Genomic DNA, 19,553 nt, shown 5'->3' on the forward strand with positions numbered 1-19,553 from the left:
AAAATCTCCACAAAGGCAAACGACCTGTCAGGCTTCAAAATTGGTACGATTGGTGCTGCCCATTCTGCAAACCAGAGTGGTTTGATGATTCCTTCACTTTCCAGCCTTCTGATTTCTACCTCTACTTTTGCCCATATGGCAAATGGCACTGGGCAGATCTTGCAGCATTGTGGAATTACTTCCTCTCAACTAGCAAGATGGTCTTCACTCCTCTGATAATCCCTGGACCTTCCTGGAAGATGTCCGGGTATTTAATTAGGACTTCACTTGGATAGCCATTTTCTAATTGAAAAATGTTGAGCGAATCTAAGTGAGTCTCTTGCAACCAATTTTATTCCATTATTTATGGGCCCAAGCTTTTTACTACAATCAGTGGTAACTGAACCACTTACTTTTCGTAAGGGACTGGAACTGAAGTTGTACTCTTAAATCTGCAAACATTCCCCAGTATAGGATCTCAGCCTAACCGAGATCTTGTACAAACTTAAGGGCTGGAGCCCAGAGGAAAGTGTGTTAAAGACTGTTTCTGCAATCACTGATATGGGTGCACCGGTATCAACCTCCATGAGAAGCAGATGACCATTTAACCAAGTGTTTATTTTGAATGGTCTGATTTGCATGTTGCTAAGCAATTTAACTCGTCCAAACCAGGTGCTGGTGGACTTTCCAGAGTATGATACACTCCTGGATACCAGTCTATAAGTTTTCTTTCTCAATTTAAGTCTAACAGAACTCTTTAGGATTACAAGAATGGCTTGCTGGCCTGGATCCTGAAGAAAATTTTAACCATTTAACAGAGGATTGGCTTTGTTTCAGGATTTTGTTATGCTGACCTAGAGACCCTCTGTTCAGGATATGTCCAGAATGAGGCAATGCAATTGCCTTCACTCATGTGGTGTTCCCTAAGTTCTGTTGGATTGGTGAGGATGTCCACTTCTATTATATGCTCCACGTGTCGCATTTTCCAATGATGAAGCCAGTAGTACCTCCTGTTTGAAGAAGTTCAGTAGGGCTTCAGTTAGTGGGCATTTTTGCACAGTTAGTCATTAATCCCACATGCCAAACGGTCTCTCAGGTCTCATTAAAAGGTTAAACCAAAGTCACATGCATCTGCCAGTCTTCTTAACCTCATAAAACTTCTGATACAGATCCCCCTTGCTCTCGAATTGCTGAGTAAAAACAAAAGCATCTTAGAATTAGAGGAGGCTTGGGATCATAAGAAAGTTGGTCTCCAATTGACAGAAAATGCATTCTTTCCACATACTGGGCCCAGTCCCCGACATAAGGGTTGAACGTGTCAAGCTTCCCAAACAAAGGCATGATATAAGAAATGCTCATCCCGACTCAAAGACAACTGTTGCGAGCGTGTTTCTTCAGGATCAAGTTTTACTCCGGTCACCACCGAAATAACTCCACAGAGGCTGGTATCCTGTTACCAAGTCACCCTTTATTTACACATGAAAAGTCCTTGATCCTGTTACTGCCTTTTCCAAGGCAGCTGTCAGAGTGTTAGAAGCTCTGACATTCCTCTTTTCATCTGCCTGCTAGGACTGCTTGATTGGACCAGATTTAAAGCCCCAATCAGGGAACTCATATTCTATGAGGTCCACCTAGCTGACCTCATTACAACCACTATAGTAGTTGCCCAGAAAGTTTCAACTTTTGATGGGCAGTTAACTGACATTGTAACCCTCTGAAAAGCCTCTTACACTGAGTTAGAGATTTTGGAGAGATACAGTTACCTGAACAATTAGCGTGGAAATGTTAGAGGGACTGAAACCTGCTCTCGCTCCTGGATAACTACCCTGCTCTCCAACCTCTCCCTCAACCCAGAACAACTTAATGTTGGTTTCCTAATGCATACGGAGACCCACCTACCCCCAATACCACCCCCCCCCCCCCCCCCCCACATCCAGGCAACTAATCCTTGCACCCAACACATTCCTGGTGCTACAAAACCTACTTATCTACCCACTTGCTACCATGTCCCCACCATGCAAACTGCAACCTCACCCTCCCACCACCACCCACCTCACACCTTCAATCACCTGCAACCCCACACCCCTACCGCCTATCACCCCATGCTCTTCACCCAATTGCCACCCCAATCCCACACTCAGCTACCATCTGACCACCTCACTCTCCTACCACCCCAACCTTCACACACTTACAATCTAGCCAACTAGTGCTCCACCCCTCGCCTACCTACCACTACACACCCCCTCACTCCACGTCACCCTACCTCGTGATCCACTTGTCACCTAAAAAAGACCCAATCCTCCTGCCTCTCAAACTCATCACTCACTCAACTGCCATCACACTCACTCACTCACACCCATCTCAACCACTTTCCTTCTCCACTTGCCTTCTTTCAGTAGCTTGTCAAAGAGCTTTGAGACTCTTTACCTTTATTTACTTACTGGATTACAGCAATTAATACTGTAAAAATGGAATTACCTTCTACAAAAATTCCTTATGTTGCTCTTTGCAAGGTTGGCTGCACTGCCTGAGTTACAGTGGATTCTCCATTGGAAGTTGGGCCTGAAAGATTATGGGAAGCTAAATTGCAAATTTTATATGTGATCTGGAATTAAAGATCTTGGAACACAACCACCAATGCAACCACTATTTCTAGGGCCACTTCCTTAAGTATTGTGTGATGTAGAATATCAGGCCCTAGGATTTATCAGCCTTAATCCCATCAATTTCTCCAACACCATTTCTCTAATAATACAGATTTACTTCCATTCCTCCCGCTCACTAAACCCTGTTTGCCCCATCATTTCTGGTATGTTATTCATACTACTCCTTTCTGAAGACAGAAGCTAAGTGTGAATTTAGATCGTCAGCTATTTCTTTGGTTCCCATTATAAATTATCCTACTTTTGACTGTAGGGGACCTATATTAGTTTTCCTCGATCTTTTTCTCTTTACTTATCTGTAGAAAATTTTCAAGTAGTTCTTATGTCCCCCTCAATATTACTCTCACACTCTATTTTCCCCTTCTAAATCAATCCTTGATCATCCTTTGCTGACTTCTAAACTGTTTGCAAACCTGTTGATTTTACTTTCCAATTTTTATGCATCTCTTTTGCATCTTGTTATGGACCAGGTCAGACCCTCTCAAAACATTTCAAGAAAGTAGCCCAGACCCTAACTTTGCTTGTTGTTTTAGGCAGGTGTTAAGTGGATATTCCAGGAGAGATGCAGCTGGTAAAACCACTTAGCTTAAAACAAAACAGAATTTATTTATGAGATTTACCGAATGAAACACAAACAAAAGAGAACAGAATACCAAATAACTTAATCTTTCTGAAAACCCGACAAATTATCCCAAATGCTTAGAACAATCCCCATAAGCACCCTTGGCACAAAAGGAAAAATCAAACACAGGGTCTTACGAGAGAGAGAAATGGCAGAGGGACTCAGCATGGAACACTTTCTTCCATGTAGCTGTTTCTTGGACCAGCAGCCTCAAAACTGACTGCTGCTTTCTGTGAACAGCCAGACTGCTAAAACCAAACCAGAGAAAAGCTGAGCTGGGCGAACTGGCCATTCACCTTTCATTGTACAAGTGCTTTTCTAAAAAAAAACTTGATAGCATTTTTAAATGGATCAACCCCAGACATTTCGGAGTCTGTGTCTTTACGACCCCTGAAAGAAAAAAAACAAGGACAACCTAACCTTGTTAAAGGAGCATCATCACCACATTCTAACACTACCTCTAATGTTCCTCATAATGCTTCGTCTGGTCACTGTTCTCTTTTTACATTTGCGCCAAACAGGAATAAAAAAAATTTTCTAGTTCACGCATTTGCTCTTTCAATGTTTGCCATTGCCAATTCACTGTAATTCCTTTCAGTGAAACTTCTCAATCTATTATAGCCAATACCATCGTAGATTCCCTTATTAAGATTCAGGAACCTAGTCTTAGAATCAGCTACTTCATTCTCCATCTTGATGATAACTCCATCATATTCTGGCCACTGATCTCCAAGGGGTTCTTCACAACTACATTTCCAATTATTCCTCTCATTGCATAATACCTAATCAAAGATGGCCCATTCTCTCGTTGGTTCCTCAATGTATTAGTCCAGAAAACCATCCTATATCTACTCTACGAGTTCCTCCTCTACTGTATTTTGACTGAGTTGATTCACCCAAAAATATGCAGATTAAAGTCACATATAATTACAGATGTTCCTTTGTCGCACATATCTCTGATTTCCTGTTTAAAGCCTTTCCCAACATCACCACTACATGTTGGTGGTCTGTATGCCACCCTCATTAATGGTTTTGCCCCTTGATAATTCTCAAATCTATACACACAGATTCTAAATTATCTGAACTAATATCGTCCCTCAATATTGTGTTTGTATCTTCTATAACCAGTAATGCAAACTTCACCACTTTTCCTTTTTGACTCCTTCCAAAATACTGAATACACTTGGTTATTCAGCTTACACCCCTGGATACCCTGCAGCCACATCTTTGTAATCCTAACTACATCTATTTGTGCAATTAATTCATCCACTTTATTTCAAATGCTCCATGCATTCAGACACAAAGCTTCAGGCTTGTCTTTTTAACATTCTTTGTCCCATTCCCACTTTTTCTAGCCATGGCATTGTTTGATTCTGACCTTTGATTCCTCTGTCTATCATTTCTCTTATTCCCCCCTTTCTGTCTTTTGTTCTTGTTTTTGTTTCTCGTTCCCTTGACTTCTTGCATAGGTTCTCATTCCCCTGTCAGAGAATCATACAGCATGTCAAACAGACCCGTCAGAATAATTGTCCATTCCAACAAGGTTTCCCATTTGCCTGCATTTGGCCAATAACCCTCTAAATCTTTCTGATTCATATTTCTGTATTCATATGTCTTTTAAATGTTGTAACTGTGCCTGCATCTACCACTTCCTCTGGCAGTTCATTCTACATTGGAGCGACCCTCTGTGTGGAAAAAGTTGCCCATCATGTCCCTTTTAAAACTTTCTCCTCTCACCTTAAAAATATGCCCTCTAGTTTTAAACTCCTCTATCAAGGGTCCAGAAATATGGCAAAGTGAGTACCAAAATGCAGACCCATTACCTGCCAATTGTCACAAAAGGTGATGTTGGGCGCTAAATCTACTACTTCATTGTAGCAATTGGTCCATGATGTTACTTAACATCAGCTCTTCTTGCTTAAATGCTACAATTTCAGCTTGTCTCAGTTCATAGCCCTCTATCTAACACAGAAGGCTGGGGATTCAAATTCATCACACAATTTAGGCTGATGTACCAGCTCATTATCATAAGTTCATAAGATATAGGAGCAGAATTAGACCATTCTGCCCATTGAGTTCGCTCCACCATTCCATCATGGCTGATATGCTCCTAATTCCCATTTTCCTGCCTTCTCTCCAGATCCTTTCAACCCATTACCAATTAAAAATCTGTCTAACTCCTCCTTAAATTTACTCAGTGCCCCAGCATCCACTGCAACATCCACAAAAGAGGAAGCATCCACTGTGCAGAATATTTCAGTTGTGGTCTCACCAATGCCTTATATAGTTATAACAATACTTCTTTACCTCTATATTCTATTCCTTTAGCGAGAAAAACCAATTCACTTTTTTTATTATCTGCTGTACATGCATGCTAGTTTTCTATGACTCATGAACAAGGACACCCAGATCCCTCTGTACCATAGCATCCTGAAGTCTCTTCCATTTAGAGAAGTCATCTTCCCATTTTTCTGACCAAAATGCATGACCTCACACTAACCCACATTAAACTCAATCTGTCACATTTTGGCCCACTCTCCTAACCTATCTGTCCATTTATAAGGTTTTTTTTTCCTCATTGCAATTTACCATCCCACCTATTTTTGTTATCTGCAAATTTGGCTATAGAGCCTTCTATCTCTGTATCCAAGTCATTAATGTAGATTGTAAATAGCAGGGGCCCAAGGACCAAACCCTGTAGCACCCCACTAGTTACATCTTGCCATTCAGAAAAAAAACTCATTTATCCTGACTCTCTGTGTTCTGTCCATCAGCCAGTCACCCATCCAAGCGATTAAAATACCCTTAATCCCATATGATCCAACCTTGTGAATTAACCTTTGTGTGCGGCACCTTATCAAACACCTTCTGAAACTCCAGTTATATTGCATCTACAGGATCCTCATTATCCACTTTGCTTGTTACATCTTTGACAAACTCTCTCAAATTAGTCAAGCATGATCTGTCCTTCAAACAACCTGTTGGATAGCGTTTTGACTTTCCAAATGTCCTGATTTTGCTTCCTTGTTAATTGATTCTAATACTTTCCCAACAACGGATGTTAAACTAACTGGTCTATAATTTCCCACATATTGTCTCCCTCCCTTTTTGACTAAGGGTGTTACAGTAGCGTTTTTCCAATCCGCCGCAACTTTTCCCATGTCCAGGGAATTTTGGAATATTGTAACCAATGGATCTACTATCTCCATTACCAAAGTTTGTCTTTCATTGAGAAATAATAGCTTTGGGATGAAATATTAAACTTGCCTATCATTTCAGCTAGGTATGAAACCTCCCGGGTGGTATTTTGAAAGAATTTTCTCAGCGTCACATCCAAAGTTCCTTAACGTGATTCCACTTCTTGTCATTTCAGTGATGTTACTGCATGCAAATTGACTGCAGTTCAAAATAAATTAATCAGTTACAAAGTACTTTGAGAAATTATAACAATGCATAATCTTCCAAGTTCTTTTATTTACTTAACGATTAAACTGATATGTTTCAGATAGCACATCCACCTATCCCATTGGAAGCAACCAGTTATCGCAGAGTTTCGGCTTAATGATAAACGCAGATCATGATTTTAATGAACCATTAGAGTACAGAGTCAGCTGCACGGAAAATTGGATTGATTATGAAGACTTTTTCAACTGTTTCCAGTAAGTCCATATTCCTGCAATTATTATTCATTTGAGCAGTTTCAAATTTAAGTTTTTCTAATTCTAGTTTTCAACTAATCCTTCCTGTCTCAAAGTCAGATTTGAACAAATCAGGAATCAAAAATGATTGGGCTTCAATCCCTGGGTCTACAATAGGGTTCCACCTACTGGACACCTTCAGCTTGGACCCTGCTGGCGTTCCTGTCGTCAATGGAAGGGCAGGCCCTTTTGCATGGGGCCGATAATGATTAGATTAGATTAGATTCCCTACAGTGTGGAAACAGGCCCTTCGGCCCAACAAGTCCACATCGACCCTCTGAAGAGCAACCCACCCAGACCCATTCCCCTACATTCACCCCTGACTAATGCACCTAACACTACGGGCAATTTAACATGGCCAGTTCACTTGACCTGCACATCTTTGTACTGTGGGAGGAAACCGGAGCACTCGGAGGAAACCCACACAGACACAGGGAGAATGTGCAAACTCCACACAGGCAGTTGCCCAAGGCGGGAATTGAACCCGGGTCTCTGGCGCTGTAATGTTTTAGTATGGAATAACAGCCTGTCGTCAAACAACACATGGAGTGCATCAACAGGAAGGAGACTAGAATGGAGATATAATTTTCATTACCTGAGTTTTTTGAACAAGTTGCAGACTCAAATCAGGCTGAACTAGCAATGCAGATTTACAAGATATCACACCACATTGGAGCTAACTACAACACCCAGAAAGAAGCAGGTCATAACTTTGTTGCACACATTTAGAGGTTTTACACATCATATCCTGCTCAGACAAGTGATTTATGAGGAAATTGCACATGAGCAAGTAATTAACATATTTAATGTCTCCTTCAATCAACACTACTATTGAGTAGGCAAAATTAAATAAGCTCACCCAGTGTTTTGGAGAAAGTGGTGATTAATTGATTAATGATTTATATCAGCTGATAGGAAATTGTGAACGTATTAATTTAAAGGAAGAATTCAGCTGGGACCAAATCATTGTATGGGCTTAGAAGAAATGTTATTAGATTTTTTTTGCATTAAAGAAGTGTTGTTAAAGGCATTTCATTTGACCAGACAAGCAGAAGTTAGAAAATAGAATTATACAGAAATTCAAGGTGACATGGAGACATATTGCTAATTGTTAAGTTCTGGAGTGAAAATGTGGTTACAGTGGTCGTACAAACTGGTAGCACAGTAGCCACCAGTGTATCAATGTTATAACTACAGTGTTACCCAGAGTTAATAGTGAGACAGACAAAGGCAGCATTGGGATAAATACTGTCCCACTAATACCACAGACTTTTTTTTAAAAGACGTATCATTTTAAAGTAATATGTTGCAGCAAGAAGCTTACATTTCAGAAGCAAACAGAAATGCACAATGATTAACAAAATTCAATGAACTGAACTTGTTAAAGAGTTAAAGATGATCTACCTGGGTGAGTTTAATGGCTGAACTCTAAGTTGCTAGAGTGCATAAATTTTGGCAACAGACTTAGATTGTGTTCTGGAAGCTGGATTCAACCAAACATTCAACCAACATGTGTAAAATTCATTGAATAAGGAATTTTAAATCATGGAACAAGTGACTGCTACACTTCAATATAAAAAGAGAAAAATCAGAAAAACCATACGTGTAACCCAGAATCAGGATTGTCCATTTTTAAACAGAACAACATGGACAGATTTACTGCTAATTTACAAGGTTTGGCACCTTGTAAATTTTAGAGCTGAACTTCCTCAATTATTCAATGTGCTTGGAAAGCCAAAAACAACTTATCGCATCACCTTACATCCTGAATAAAAGCTTGTGTGTTTGTTTGCACTGGAGAGGTTCCTCACCCACTTTTGCAAAAGGTAAAGCAAGAAGTTGACTCAATGGATGAAATCTTCCCAATCTCTGAATAACATGAACAATGGTGAGTCAGTGGAACGTATAGCGAGATAAGGAGAAATTAAATCTTCTACTGTAGGCTTGAGCAACAGATGTGTGAATGAGGGTAACAATGTGCAACCAACATGTAAAAGCATTCCACTAACTATGTCATTGCTTGTCCCAACATTTGAATTTTATCTATGTGCCACACTGCTGAATGATCACATTACTGAGGAACTGTTTTGTTTCTAATATTGCATGTAAAACCTCATTAAACCTGTCCCTAGTGGTGTCAGGCATAGAAGCTGTGATCATCCCAGTGGACTGCGTATGCTGTACTGTGTCTGCAAGCCCAGAACTAGTACTAACCTCCAACTGACATGGAACCTACCCCTACTATAGAGCTGGCAGCCATAGGCACCCTTATGATGTGGCAAAGATGTAGAGAACCACAATCAATTATCTTCCATGGAATACTGTGCAGATAGGGGTAGTGGCACTATATTCTGCCCAGATGTGGAGGTTAGAATGCCCTTCAGTACTATACAGTATATCTGCAATGTTAAACTTCTTCACACTGGAACCAACAGGGACTTAGCACGCCCCTTCAACATCAGATTTTCATGCAAGTCGTGTCTGGACTTCATAATGGTACCGTCCAGACAAATCCTCAGAATCTCTTTTTCAAATAACTGGAGGATACATTGACACATTGCAATGGATGATGGAATTTTATGAGATCTGCAGCATTGCAAAGACGGGACCTATGTTGTGGAAAGTAAGGGAGGAAATTGCAAGATTCTGTGCAGAAATATTTGCATCAACTATAACCACAGGTGAGGTGCCTGATGACTGGAAGGTGGCTAATGTTGTACCTTTGTTTAAGAAAGGCTGTGAGGAGAAACCAGAGACTTACAGACCTGTGAGTCTTACATCGGTTGTGAGTAAATTATTGGAGGTGATTATATAAGGTACGACTTATGGATATTTGGAGAGGCAAACACTGATTAGGGATAGTCAACATGGTTTTGTGTGAGGGAAATCATATCTCACAATCTTAATTGAGTTTTTTGATGAAGTTACTGAAAAAATTGATGAGGACAGAGCAGTAGACGTCGTTTACTAGGACTTTAATAAAGCCTTCGACAAGGTTCCTCATGGTAGACTAATTAGTAAAGTTAGGTCACATGGGATTCAGGATGAGCTTGCCAATTGGATACGTAATTGGCTTAATGGCAGGAGGCAGAGATTGGTGGTGGAGGGTTGTTTTTCGGACTGGAAGCCTGTCACCAACAGTGTTCTCCAGGGATCGGTTCTGGGACCTCTTTTGTTTGTCATTGATATAATTGGTTTGGATGAGAATATAGCAGGCTTGGTTAGTAAATTTGCAGACAACACCAAATTTGGTGGCATAGTAGGCAGTGAAGAAGGTTTTCTAAGGGATTTTGATCAAATGGATAAATGGGCTAAAAGATGGCAGATAGAGTTCAGTCTGGATAAATGCATTTTGGTACAACAAACTAGGGTAGGGCTTATTCAGTTAATGATGGGGCCTTGCGTAGTGTTGTAGAACAGAGGCACCTCGGGATGCAGGTACATAATTCTTGCATCACAAAGAGACAGGGTGTTTAAAAAGGCATTCAGCACGCTTGTCTTGATTTTTTAGTCCTTTGAGTACAGGAGTTAGGAAGTCATGTTAAGGTTGTAAAGGACATTGGTGAGGCCTCTGCTGGAATACAGTGGCCAGTTCTGATCACAGTTATAGGAAGGATATTATTAAGCCAAAGACGTTCAGAAGAGATTTACCAGGATGCTGCCGGGTTTGGAACGTTTGGGTTATAAAGAAAGGCTGGATAGGCTAGGACTTTATCACTGGAGTGTAGAAGGTTGAGAAGTGACCTTATAGAAGTTTATAAAATAATGAGGGATATAGATAGAGTTAGTAGTAGTTGTCTTTTCCATAGAACGGGGATTTCGAGACGAAGGGGAATATTTTTAAGGTGAGAGGAGAAAGATTTTAAAAAGACATGAGGGGCAAGTTATTTACACAGAGAGTGGTTTGTGTGTGGAATGACCTTCCTGAAGAATTGGTGGATGTGGGTACAATTACAACATTTAAAATACATTTGGATAGATACATGAATAGGAAAGGTTTGGAGGCTATGATCCAGGAGCCAGCAGGTGGAACTAGTTTAGTTTGGGATTATGTTCGGCATCGACTGGTTGGACTGAAAGATCTGTTTCCATGCAGTATGACTGTATGACTCTATGCGGATGTTCTTTGGACACAGCAGTAAATTCAGCATCTGACAGCTAAGCAGCATCAGTCAGAGCAGCGCAGGAAATGCTTTCATGTGAACATTGTTTAATAGAACTGAGTTATGTCAAGTCATCTTTCACTGAATGTACATCTTCAAACTGCTGAGTCCAGCATCAACTATATAATCCCAACTGCAAGTGTACCTTAAGAATTTTATACGTGGTTCACAATGTTTCATAAAGGTTCAGATTACTAATGGTTGACAGCCTTCACAACATCTGATGTTCCCCCATGCAATACTGATAGGCTTTCATGCTAGCTTGGAAGCTATGGAAAGGAAAGCAATCTTTTAGACAGGATTAAAGTGTTGTGTAATGATTGGGATCATTAACTTCAATACCTTCATTCTTGTAGTTGTGGCTCAAATGACATTTGAGCATGCAGCTGATGATGAAAAGTGCACATTTATTGACAAATATAATGATGTATTTCCAATAATGTGTTAGCTGTGCCGCATATGTGCCCTCAGAAGGTTGTTTTCTTCTTTCTCTTCCTCGATATCTGGGTGCAATCCCAGGGTGCATAGGTGGGATGGTGAGAGTTTGTTGGTTTTAGAGTTTTGGGCATATGTCCCTGAGTCATTGGTGCTGAGAGGGCCTAGGCATTGAGTGTGTCCTGCCTAGATGCAGTTTCACCTCATTGGGTTAAAATCACAAGGTTGAGGGTAGCAGAAAGGAATAAATGAAAGGCCTAACCACCTCTGGATTGTCCTGAGAGGAAACATCTGGAGCCTCTATATGGTTCCTACTCTAGCTGAGTGCCTCCTGGCACCACCCTATCTTCTTTTGAGCACCATTAGCTAGATGATAGAGTGTAGGTGGGGCAGCACGGTGGTGCAGTGATGAACACTGCTGCCTCACAGCGCCAAGGAACCAGGTTCAATTTCAGCCTCAGGCAACTCTCTGTGTGGAGTTTGCACATTCTCCCCGTGTCTGCATGGGTTTCCTCTGGGTGCTCCGGTTTCCTCCCATAAGCCAAAGATGTGCAGGTTAGGCGAATTGGCCATGCTAAATTCCCCATAGTGTTCAGGGTTGTGCAGGTTGGGCGCATTAGTCAGAGATAAATATAGAGTAATGGGTTCTGGGTGGGAGATTCTTTGGAGGGTTGGTGTGGATTTGTTGGGCCGAAGGACCTGTTTCCACACTATAGGGAATCTAAGATTCTAAGGTGTGTGACCTTATTTAGCAGACATTGAGTGTGCTTGGACCTGGGTCCAAAGCAGCTGCCAACATGTCCATTCAAGCAGCCAGACTATTATATGCCCAAGCAGTAGAAACAGCCTGAGTCCAGTCCTCGTTGGGCCAGTTTATCCAACGCCTCCAACAAACCCTGCCTGCTGCTTTAGTATCTGCTTTTGCATTTGGAAGGTGTTCTCAGTGGCTGATGGACACATACTCTCCTGCCTGTGGCTAAGAAGGTACCTTGTCCCTACCCATCTTTTGAGTGCCAATGACATGAGGCATTTTTTCCTCAACCAGCTATGGAGACATAGCAATGGGTGTGCTCACCAGTATGTTTGTTTTCGCTGATAAATCATCAACTGTACTGGGAATTCAGAGGGATGGGAGATATAGATCAGGAATCTATGCATCTCATACTTTGATTGAAATGAAACAAAGATTTACAGTTATTGAAAAAGATGCTTCAGCTGCTAACTGGGCTTGGGAAGATTTTCAGGCTATATCCTGGATGTCTAGTTCACAACTGAGACAAACCAAAAATTTTTGGTTATTTAATTGAATGATAAGAAATTAGTGTTATGATTCCAACCAATGTTAGTACTAGACTAGTCAGATCCCAGTCTACAACTTGGCTTGATAGATCATATTTTAATGTGGTGAACTTTCATTGATGTATGAGAAGCACAAAATTCTGCAGTTTTTTTAACAATAAAACAGAAGGTTATTACATACAACAAATAAAGATAAAATAGAACAAACTAAGCTATTTGCATTTAACACAATTTGGAAGATTTTGAAATATAAAATCCCATATATACTTGACACCATCACTTTACAATACTGAAATAACTGAAATAAATACTGAAATGCCTATAGGTTTCACTTAACTGTTTCTTTAAATTCCCAGTCTTGACATCTTGATAGTCTTTTCCTTGATTATTCACACAACCAAAATTAAATTTTCTTGGCTTCAAATAATTCCTTAAAGTTTCTAATCAAATAATTCAGGTCTAGAATTTTTAGACTAAAACTCTACATTGAGGTAACCTATTGCTAATCTTTATGAACTAACTCCTTTCTCTAGTAGAAACTGTTCTTACATCTGACCCCAGGCGGGTCTTCCACAAACTGCTCACAGAAACTTTCCAGTTTATGCCTTTTTCCTAAGCAATTTCTGATTCTTCTAAACCAAGAGCAAGCTGATGTCTTTCAAGGTGTACTCTCTCCAATCTTAAAACTCTCACAGTATAAACAAGTCTTCATGATCACTCCAGAAAGACCTCAGTCACCTGTTTTGTGAGACATACTGGTTTAAATACATGACTCCAGAAAGATTGACAAATTAATTAATACATCCCTTCATATACATCGATCAGGATCCACATGCCACTATTAACTGGAAAAAGTATTTTTTTAATTTCACATTGTGACCCATGGAGTAAAGGAACTAGAGCAATGATGCACTCCTCCAGCCTTGATGACAATATTAAAGTGAGAGCTCACAGCAGGATACAGAATACAGATAATTTTTTTTATTATTTACTTTTTTTCCCTAATCAACCTGTTCAGAAAGATGTTATTATACACCTTTGGAACGGGTAAGATTTGAACCCGGGTCTCTTGGTTCAGGGATAGGGACTCCACAAGAGCCCCACAGACAGTGTTTAATTGGGAGTGGAATACTAATAATTCATTTCTTATGCATTATTATATCAAAAAAGGCTTTGGCAGATGCTAAGCTATATCTGGTGAAAAAAAATGTATCCTGGATGATTTCCGAAGAATAACCAGGGTTAAGCTAATGAATTGGTTGATAAGGTTTAGAAAAAAAGCATCTATGAAAGCAGTCATAATTGGGCTGATAGCACACTTTGAAGTTAAAAGAAACACAATTCAAATCCTGTGTTGAGCCAAATGAGTTAATAAAAATGCAATTGCAGATGAAGCAGCTTGAACAGGAAAGTGAAATGGAAGTTTAACAGTGTGAACTTGAAAGAGGAGGAGAAGGGGAAAGGGAGAATATTTAAGATGTTAGGGATATAGTGCACTCCTTTAACCTCGCTCCTAATACCTACAAATTAGGTCATTCACCTAACATGGTAAACGTGGCCTCGGCTTAACATCTCACCTGAAATACGGCATCTCTTCAGAACTATACTGGAAATATCAGCCTATGTTTTGTGTTCAGGTCTCTGCAGTAAAGCTTGAACACTCAATCTTCTGATGAGATACTACCAGCTGAGCCAAGGAGGACAAATATGTCCTTCGTTTTCCGTCATTTTGTAAAGTATTATATGCACCTACAAATGGACTGGCATAAATGCCTCTAGCTTAAGCAGAAATTTCTCTTTTTTTTCCAGTCACCAGGGAGAGGAAGGAACAGGGAACCTGTAGCAGTTTTGTTTTGTTTCCTGATAAATGTTCTCCTTCCCCCTTCTCATGCTATGAAGGAGGGGGAAATTGAGAAACTGATCTTGAATGAAAATTTCATGGACAGAGTTTAAAAAATAATTACAGTAAAATGTTGTGTTCCTGGCTAGACCTATACGGGGTGTTGCATGAATAGATCATACTGCTAGCTTACAGGAAAGAGCCAAGGGAATGTTTGTAAACATTTATGTCTTCAGTTGCTTTCAATCGAGTTGAGTTGAGAGGATCTGCTTGGAACTTTTAACAGTTATAGTTTTCACTCTGTCTAAGAAGTAAAGAATCAGATGTTGATTCAGCAGAATAGTAATTTGGTATAAGAAGTTCATCCTTTTTTGGGAAAGCAACATCATATAATTTGGACTTAAATATATGTGTTACACTGCTGTTAGTATTTATAGCCCTGTCCTTATTAATGTGCTTAATAATTGAAACCTAATAGGTCTGTTGTGACATACCACCACTTAGTGAAGATGAGAGAAGAATCTGATGAAGGGAGTACTTAAAATAATTAGCTGCAAGAGTTTGCTGTTCATTCTTTAAAATATTACCAAAAGTCTGCATACATATTGATCATAGAGAGTCCTAGAAAGTTGGGATTCATGTAAAAAGATATGGTCTTTAAAATGTCACAAACAGGTGCAGAAAGTAATCAGAAACGATAATGGAATGCTGGCATTTATATCTAAATGACTGGAGTGCAAGGATACAGAAGGTATGCTGTAGTTATACAATCCTGCTTAGACCCTGTTGTGAGAAGACCTGAGCACACACTTTCGGAAGGCTGTATTGACAAAAAAGAAGAATGATACATGTACTTCAGGGGTTAAGTTATGAGGAGAGGTTATGCAAATGATACCTGCTTTCCTTAGAATTTAGAAGGTCAAGGGGTGACCTGGTTAAAATCTTCAAGATATTAGCAGAAAAAGTTAATGAGAATTCTAGAATTAGAGGACATAGTCTGAGAATTAGCACCAGACCATTCAAGAGATAGATTAAGAAACATTTATACACACGAAAGGATGGTAGATGTTTGGAATGCTCTTCAGCAAACAGCAGTGGTTGCTAGACGAATTGTTAATTTTAAATCCAAGATAGATAGATTTTTGTTAAGCAAAGGTATGAAAGGACATGGGACAAAGGCAAGTCAGTGAATGGTGGAACAGGATCAAGGGGCTGAATGGTCTTTTCCTGTTCCTATGATATGAATCTAAAGAATGATTTAACAAAAATATAGAAGAAACTTTTTTAAACAACATAGTGATGATGCCTTTCACTGACAGTGAAATGTTAATCTTCCAAATGGTGATATCATGAACTTGGATTTTTAAGCTAGCAAGTACAAACTATCAAAGGTATTGGAAATCTGAAATAAAACGGAGGAAGTTGGAAGTGACCAGCAGTTCTGACAGCATCTGTGAAGAGAGAAGAAGAGTTCATGTTTCATACTAATCACCTTGTGATGAGCCATACACATGTTTGCCTTTCAGTTTTGTGTGTACCTTTGTTAAAAATATTTAAAGAAGCCATATAGTTAAACAAATCGCCTATGTTTGAAAAAGGAAGTGGCCAAAACATATCCCCAGCATTGTATTTTTCATATATTGTAAATAAGAAGTAGGATGTGTTGTGGTGACATCTGAACTCCTGACTAGAAACTCTGAGTTCAAGTCCAACTTTCAGACTGATGGCGATGGCAGGTGCATTAATAGTGTGTGAAAACAGGCTAAAGATCAATTTGAAATCCATAAAGCAAGTACCACCAGCACACACTAAGAGTGGGAGAGGTTCCTGGCCAGAAATTGGTGATAGTCAGAAATTGGCACCTCCACCATCTCTATGCATAGTTACAGGTTACAGCATGCATCTAAACTATGTTGCCACAGCAAATCAGACTCCTTAAGGGGCTATTTGGCTCAATGGTTGGGGTGGACCAAATTGATGCCAACAGGACATCATTATGGCTGGGATAGTTTCAGGGCCTGCCTCCTTGCCCTATTCATTGATGGAGGTTCTAACACTTTCGGTTGAAGGTGCTTTCAGGCATAATGCTCAAGCAGAACAAAATATGAGAAGTATGGCCCAATCCATTGGGCCTTTTGAGCTCATCTTCAACATTGATCTTATTAAATTTTCATTTGCTTCCAGGAAATTGATCATTTTCCATAACCCAAGTAAATACACATATTCGTTGCAAAAATCATGCTTAAAGGTAATCTTCTTGTATTTGATATCTTTTATATATTTTAGTTGCATTCCAAATTTTATTTTACATGTTTTGCAGTAAATACTTTTCAATCTTTTATTAACTTCTATTTATTATGTTTTCCATTGGATTTCAAATAAACAGAAATCTGTAATGTGTAATAAGATGCAATAGCATTTATATTCAACATTAAACTTGTACCAAGATGAAATTGTACTATTATGAAAAGGCTCACATATGTGTCATCTCTTCCATTTGATTACATAGCTTGAGGTACCAGGTGAATTAATTGACTACTGCAATGTACTATTTGTCCTGTTCACATTTCAGACTTGTAACAATATAAAATATAAATGCTACTGTATCTTATTAGACAGTAAAAACTGCTTTCTATAAGTCAATGTTGTCAGTATCATAACCCAAGCCAGTGAATAATCAGGAGAAGAGCACTTGGCATGATTTGCCAAGTACAAAGTAAATCTTACTTCCTGCTACCTAGATGCCATTAGGATCTATGTTTGAAATTAGTACAGGTTAATTGGATAATGTGATATTTCCCCAGATGACCTTGGTACCTTATGGTATATCCTATGAGTATGTAGTAGAGAAAGTCTCTGGTTGGAAATGGGTTCCATTCTGGAGTCTGTTCACAAGTCAATTTATATACACATCAGAACACAATGCAGAACAATTTAAAGCAGCCACTCGTATGTTCAGGAAATGGTTATACATCGTAACTTAAAATTGATACCCCCGATATGAGATCACATTTGTAAGTAAAAGCATTTATAAGTCAGACATTTGTAAATTGGGGATTGCGATAGTTCCCATCTTTGCTTTGTTTTGGGCTATCTAGTGATTAGTAGTCAAGGATAAACCATTGTAGATTATCTTTGTAAGAGGCACGGTTCTGAGAAATCAAAAAGTTTTAATTGAAACACAGGAGGTTAGCACCTAGTCAAAAAGCTCACCAGTCCGGTGCAGTCACAATAGGTCAAATGTCCTCATTCTGCACCGTAACAACACTGATTATTGCATGATAGTTATAAATGCAGCTACATTTGGCCAACTATAATTACTAGGACCTCAGGAAACTGGTACAGGTACATCTCCAGTCTTCAAGAGCAAGAGTAAAATCCTTGTCTCCGCTCACTGTGTGTGACCTCAGTAGAATCAATGGAGCCAAAGTTACATGAATATTATTCTTTTCAGAACCAATACCTTATACAAAAAACAGCCCAAGTCTTTTTCACCATAATGAATCCACTAAACAGTAAAGTATATAGCTATATCAAATCTACAACTAAACCATCTCCTCCCAAGTCCCTGACTTCACAAATGCAGGTGGTTTGGATGTTTCACACTTTTCTTAAAGTTTTGTCTTCAGACTTGACAAAATAGTAAATCTTTGTTTGAGGACTGTAAACCCTGGTTCTGATCCATGGAGCATTTCTAAGCGAGAGGACCTTTTATCTGAAGGATATTTTTCACAGAGGACACAATTCTTTGTAGACATTGGTGTTAGATCATTACCTCACCTGAATTTCCTCTCTGAAAGACAGATGCTCTATTGAAATAAGTATTTTCATCCTTGCAGTATCCTAGATTTCTGGATAAGGCAATCACTTTCTGATTGGTAATCTCTTTCAAGTATAATGGATGTTAAAACCAGGCAATTTCTTATTTTTAACCTTGTCCTAAATTTGTGAATGCTAAACTGGCTCCCTTGGAGTCATGCAAACCTCATCTCTGATTTTTTTGATCAGGCTGGATGTCTTCAGGTCACCTTCTTTATTTGACCAATGAAGCAGATTTTCTCAGACCCTCAGTCATGTTGAAAGATTGTTGCTCACTTAATGCGATCTTTGTCATTAGCATTGACAATTCTGCTGTACTGGTTGTTCAGTAAAGTGTTCTGCTGTCTGGACATCATTAACAATTCCTGAATGAGCTCAAGTATGTTGTACTGCTCTTTGTTGTACTCAGTATTGGCAGCTTCTTCTAAGTTCTGCTGGTGCTTGAAGCTTGTATTCTCGTATTCACTAACACAATTATAAATGGAATGACGTAGACCTTGCTAGAATCTTTATGTTGTGGTATTTCCTTTATTTACAAATCTTTTAAACTTTGTATTTCAGAGATGTTGTGTTCATTTCTTCAATGCAGCTTAAAATAATATTACTAGCTGTTCTGGTACTAATTCACTGCTTTCAAGCTTTATAAAAACTTGCTTATTTTTATAATCAGCACTTTTGCATTGCTTATTGTGTTTTCAGGACTTTCCTGTCATTTTTAACAACCATAAATGGTGACCAACTGCTTTTTCTAGGGTTTTCCCACTTTTAACAGGCATTATGGAGTGGCCCCACTCCTTCCTGATGTAAGAGACCATATTTCTTTTTGAACCTATAGACTGAAATTTCAAAAATGAACACTTTTAAAAGGAGAGAAAATAAAAGAATTTGTTTTCAGAAAACAAGAGAAGCCAGCTAGTACATATAAAACAATGTTACTTCTGGGGACACTATGTATGGACAAATAGGCTCCACCAAAGTGTGTTCAGGGCAATTTTACCCAGAGAGAGTCTTTTAATTGGCTTTTCTCAAAAGCTT

At 39.2% G+C, this 19,553-nt stretch overlaps 1 protein-coding gene across 3 annotated transcripts in view; it reads left to right on the forward strand.

Moving 5' to 3' along the window:
* adgb (androglobin) overlaps window positions 1-19,553 on the forward strand; it is a 386,047-nt gene that overhangs the window by 256,163 nt on the left and 110,331 nt on the right. For all 3 annotated transcript variants that reach the window (XR_015758508.1, XM_087991569.1, XM_087991570.1), the window contains exons 18-19: window positions 6,770-6,923; window positions 16,884-16,947. Coding sequence is in view for 2 of the 3 variants with exons in the window: in XM_087991569.1 (XP_087847695.1) it covers window positions 6,770-6,923; window positions 16,884-16,947 (218 nt within the window). In the remaining variant the exon portion in view is untranslated. The remainder of the gene's footprint in view (window positions 1-6,769; window positions 6,924-16,883; window positions 16,948-19,553) is intronic.

This window comes from Chiloscyllium plagiosum, unplaced genomic scaffold, assembly GCF_037043375.1.
Source record: "Chiloscyllium plagiosum isolate Xiang-an unplaced genomic scaffold, Cpla_swu_hap1 HiC_scaffold_10, whole genome shotgun sequence".
NCBI classification, from domain to species: Eukaryota; Metazoa; Chordata; class Chondrichthyes; order Orectolobiformes; family Hemiscylliidae; genus Chiloscyllium; species Chiloscyllium plagiosum.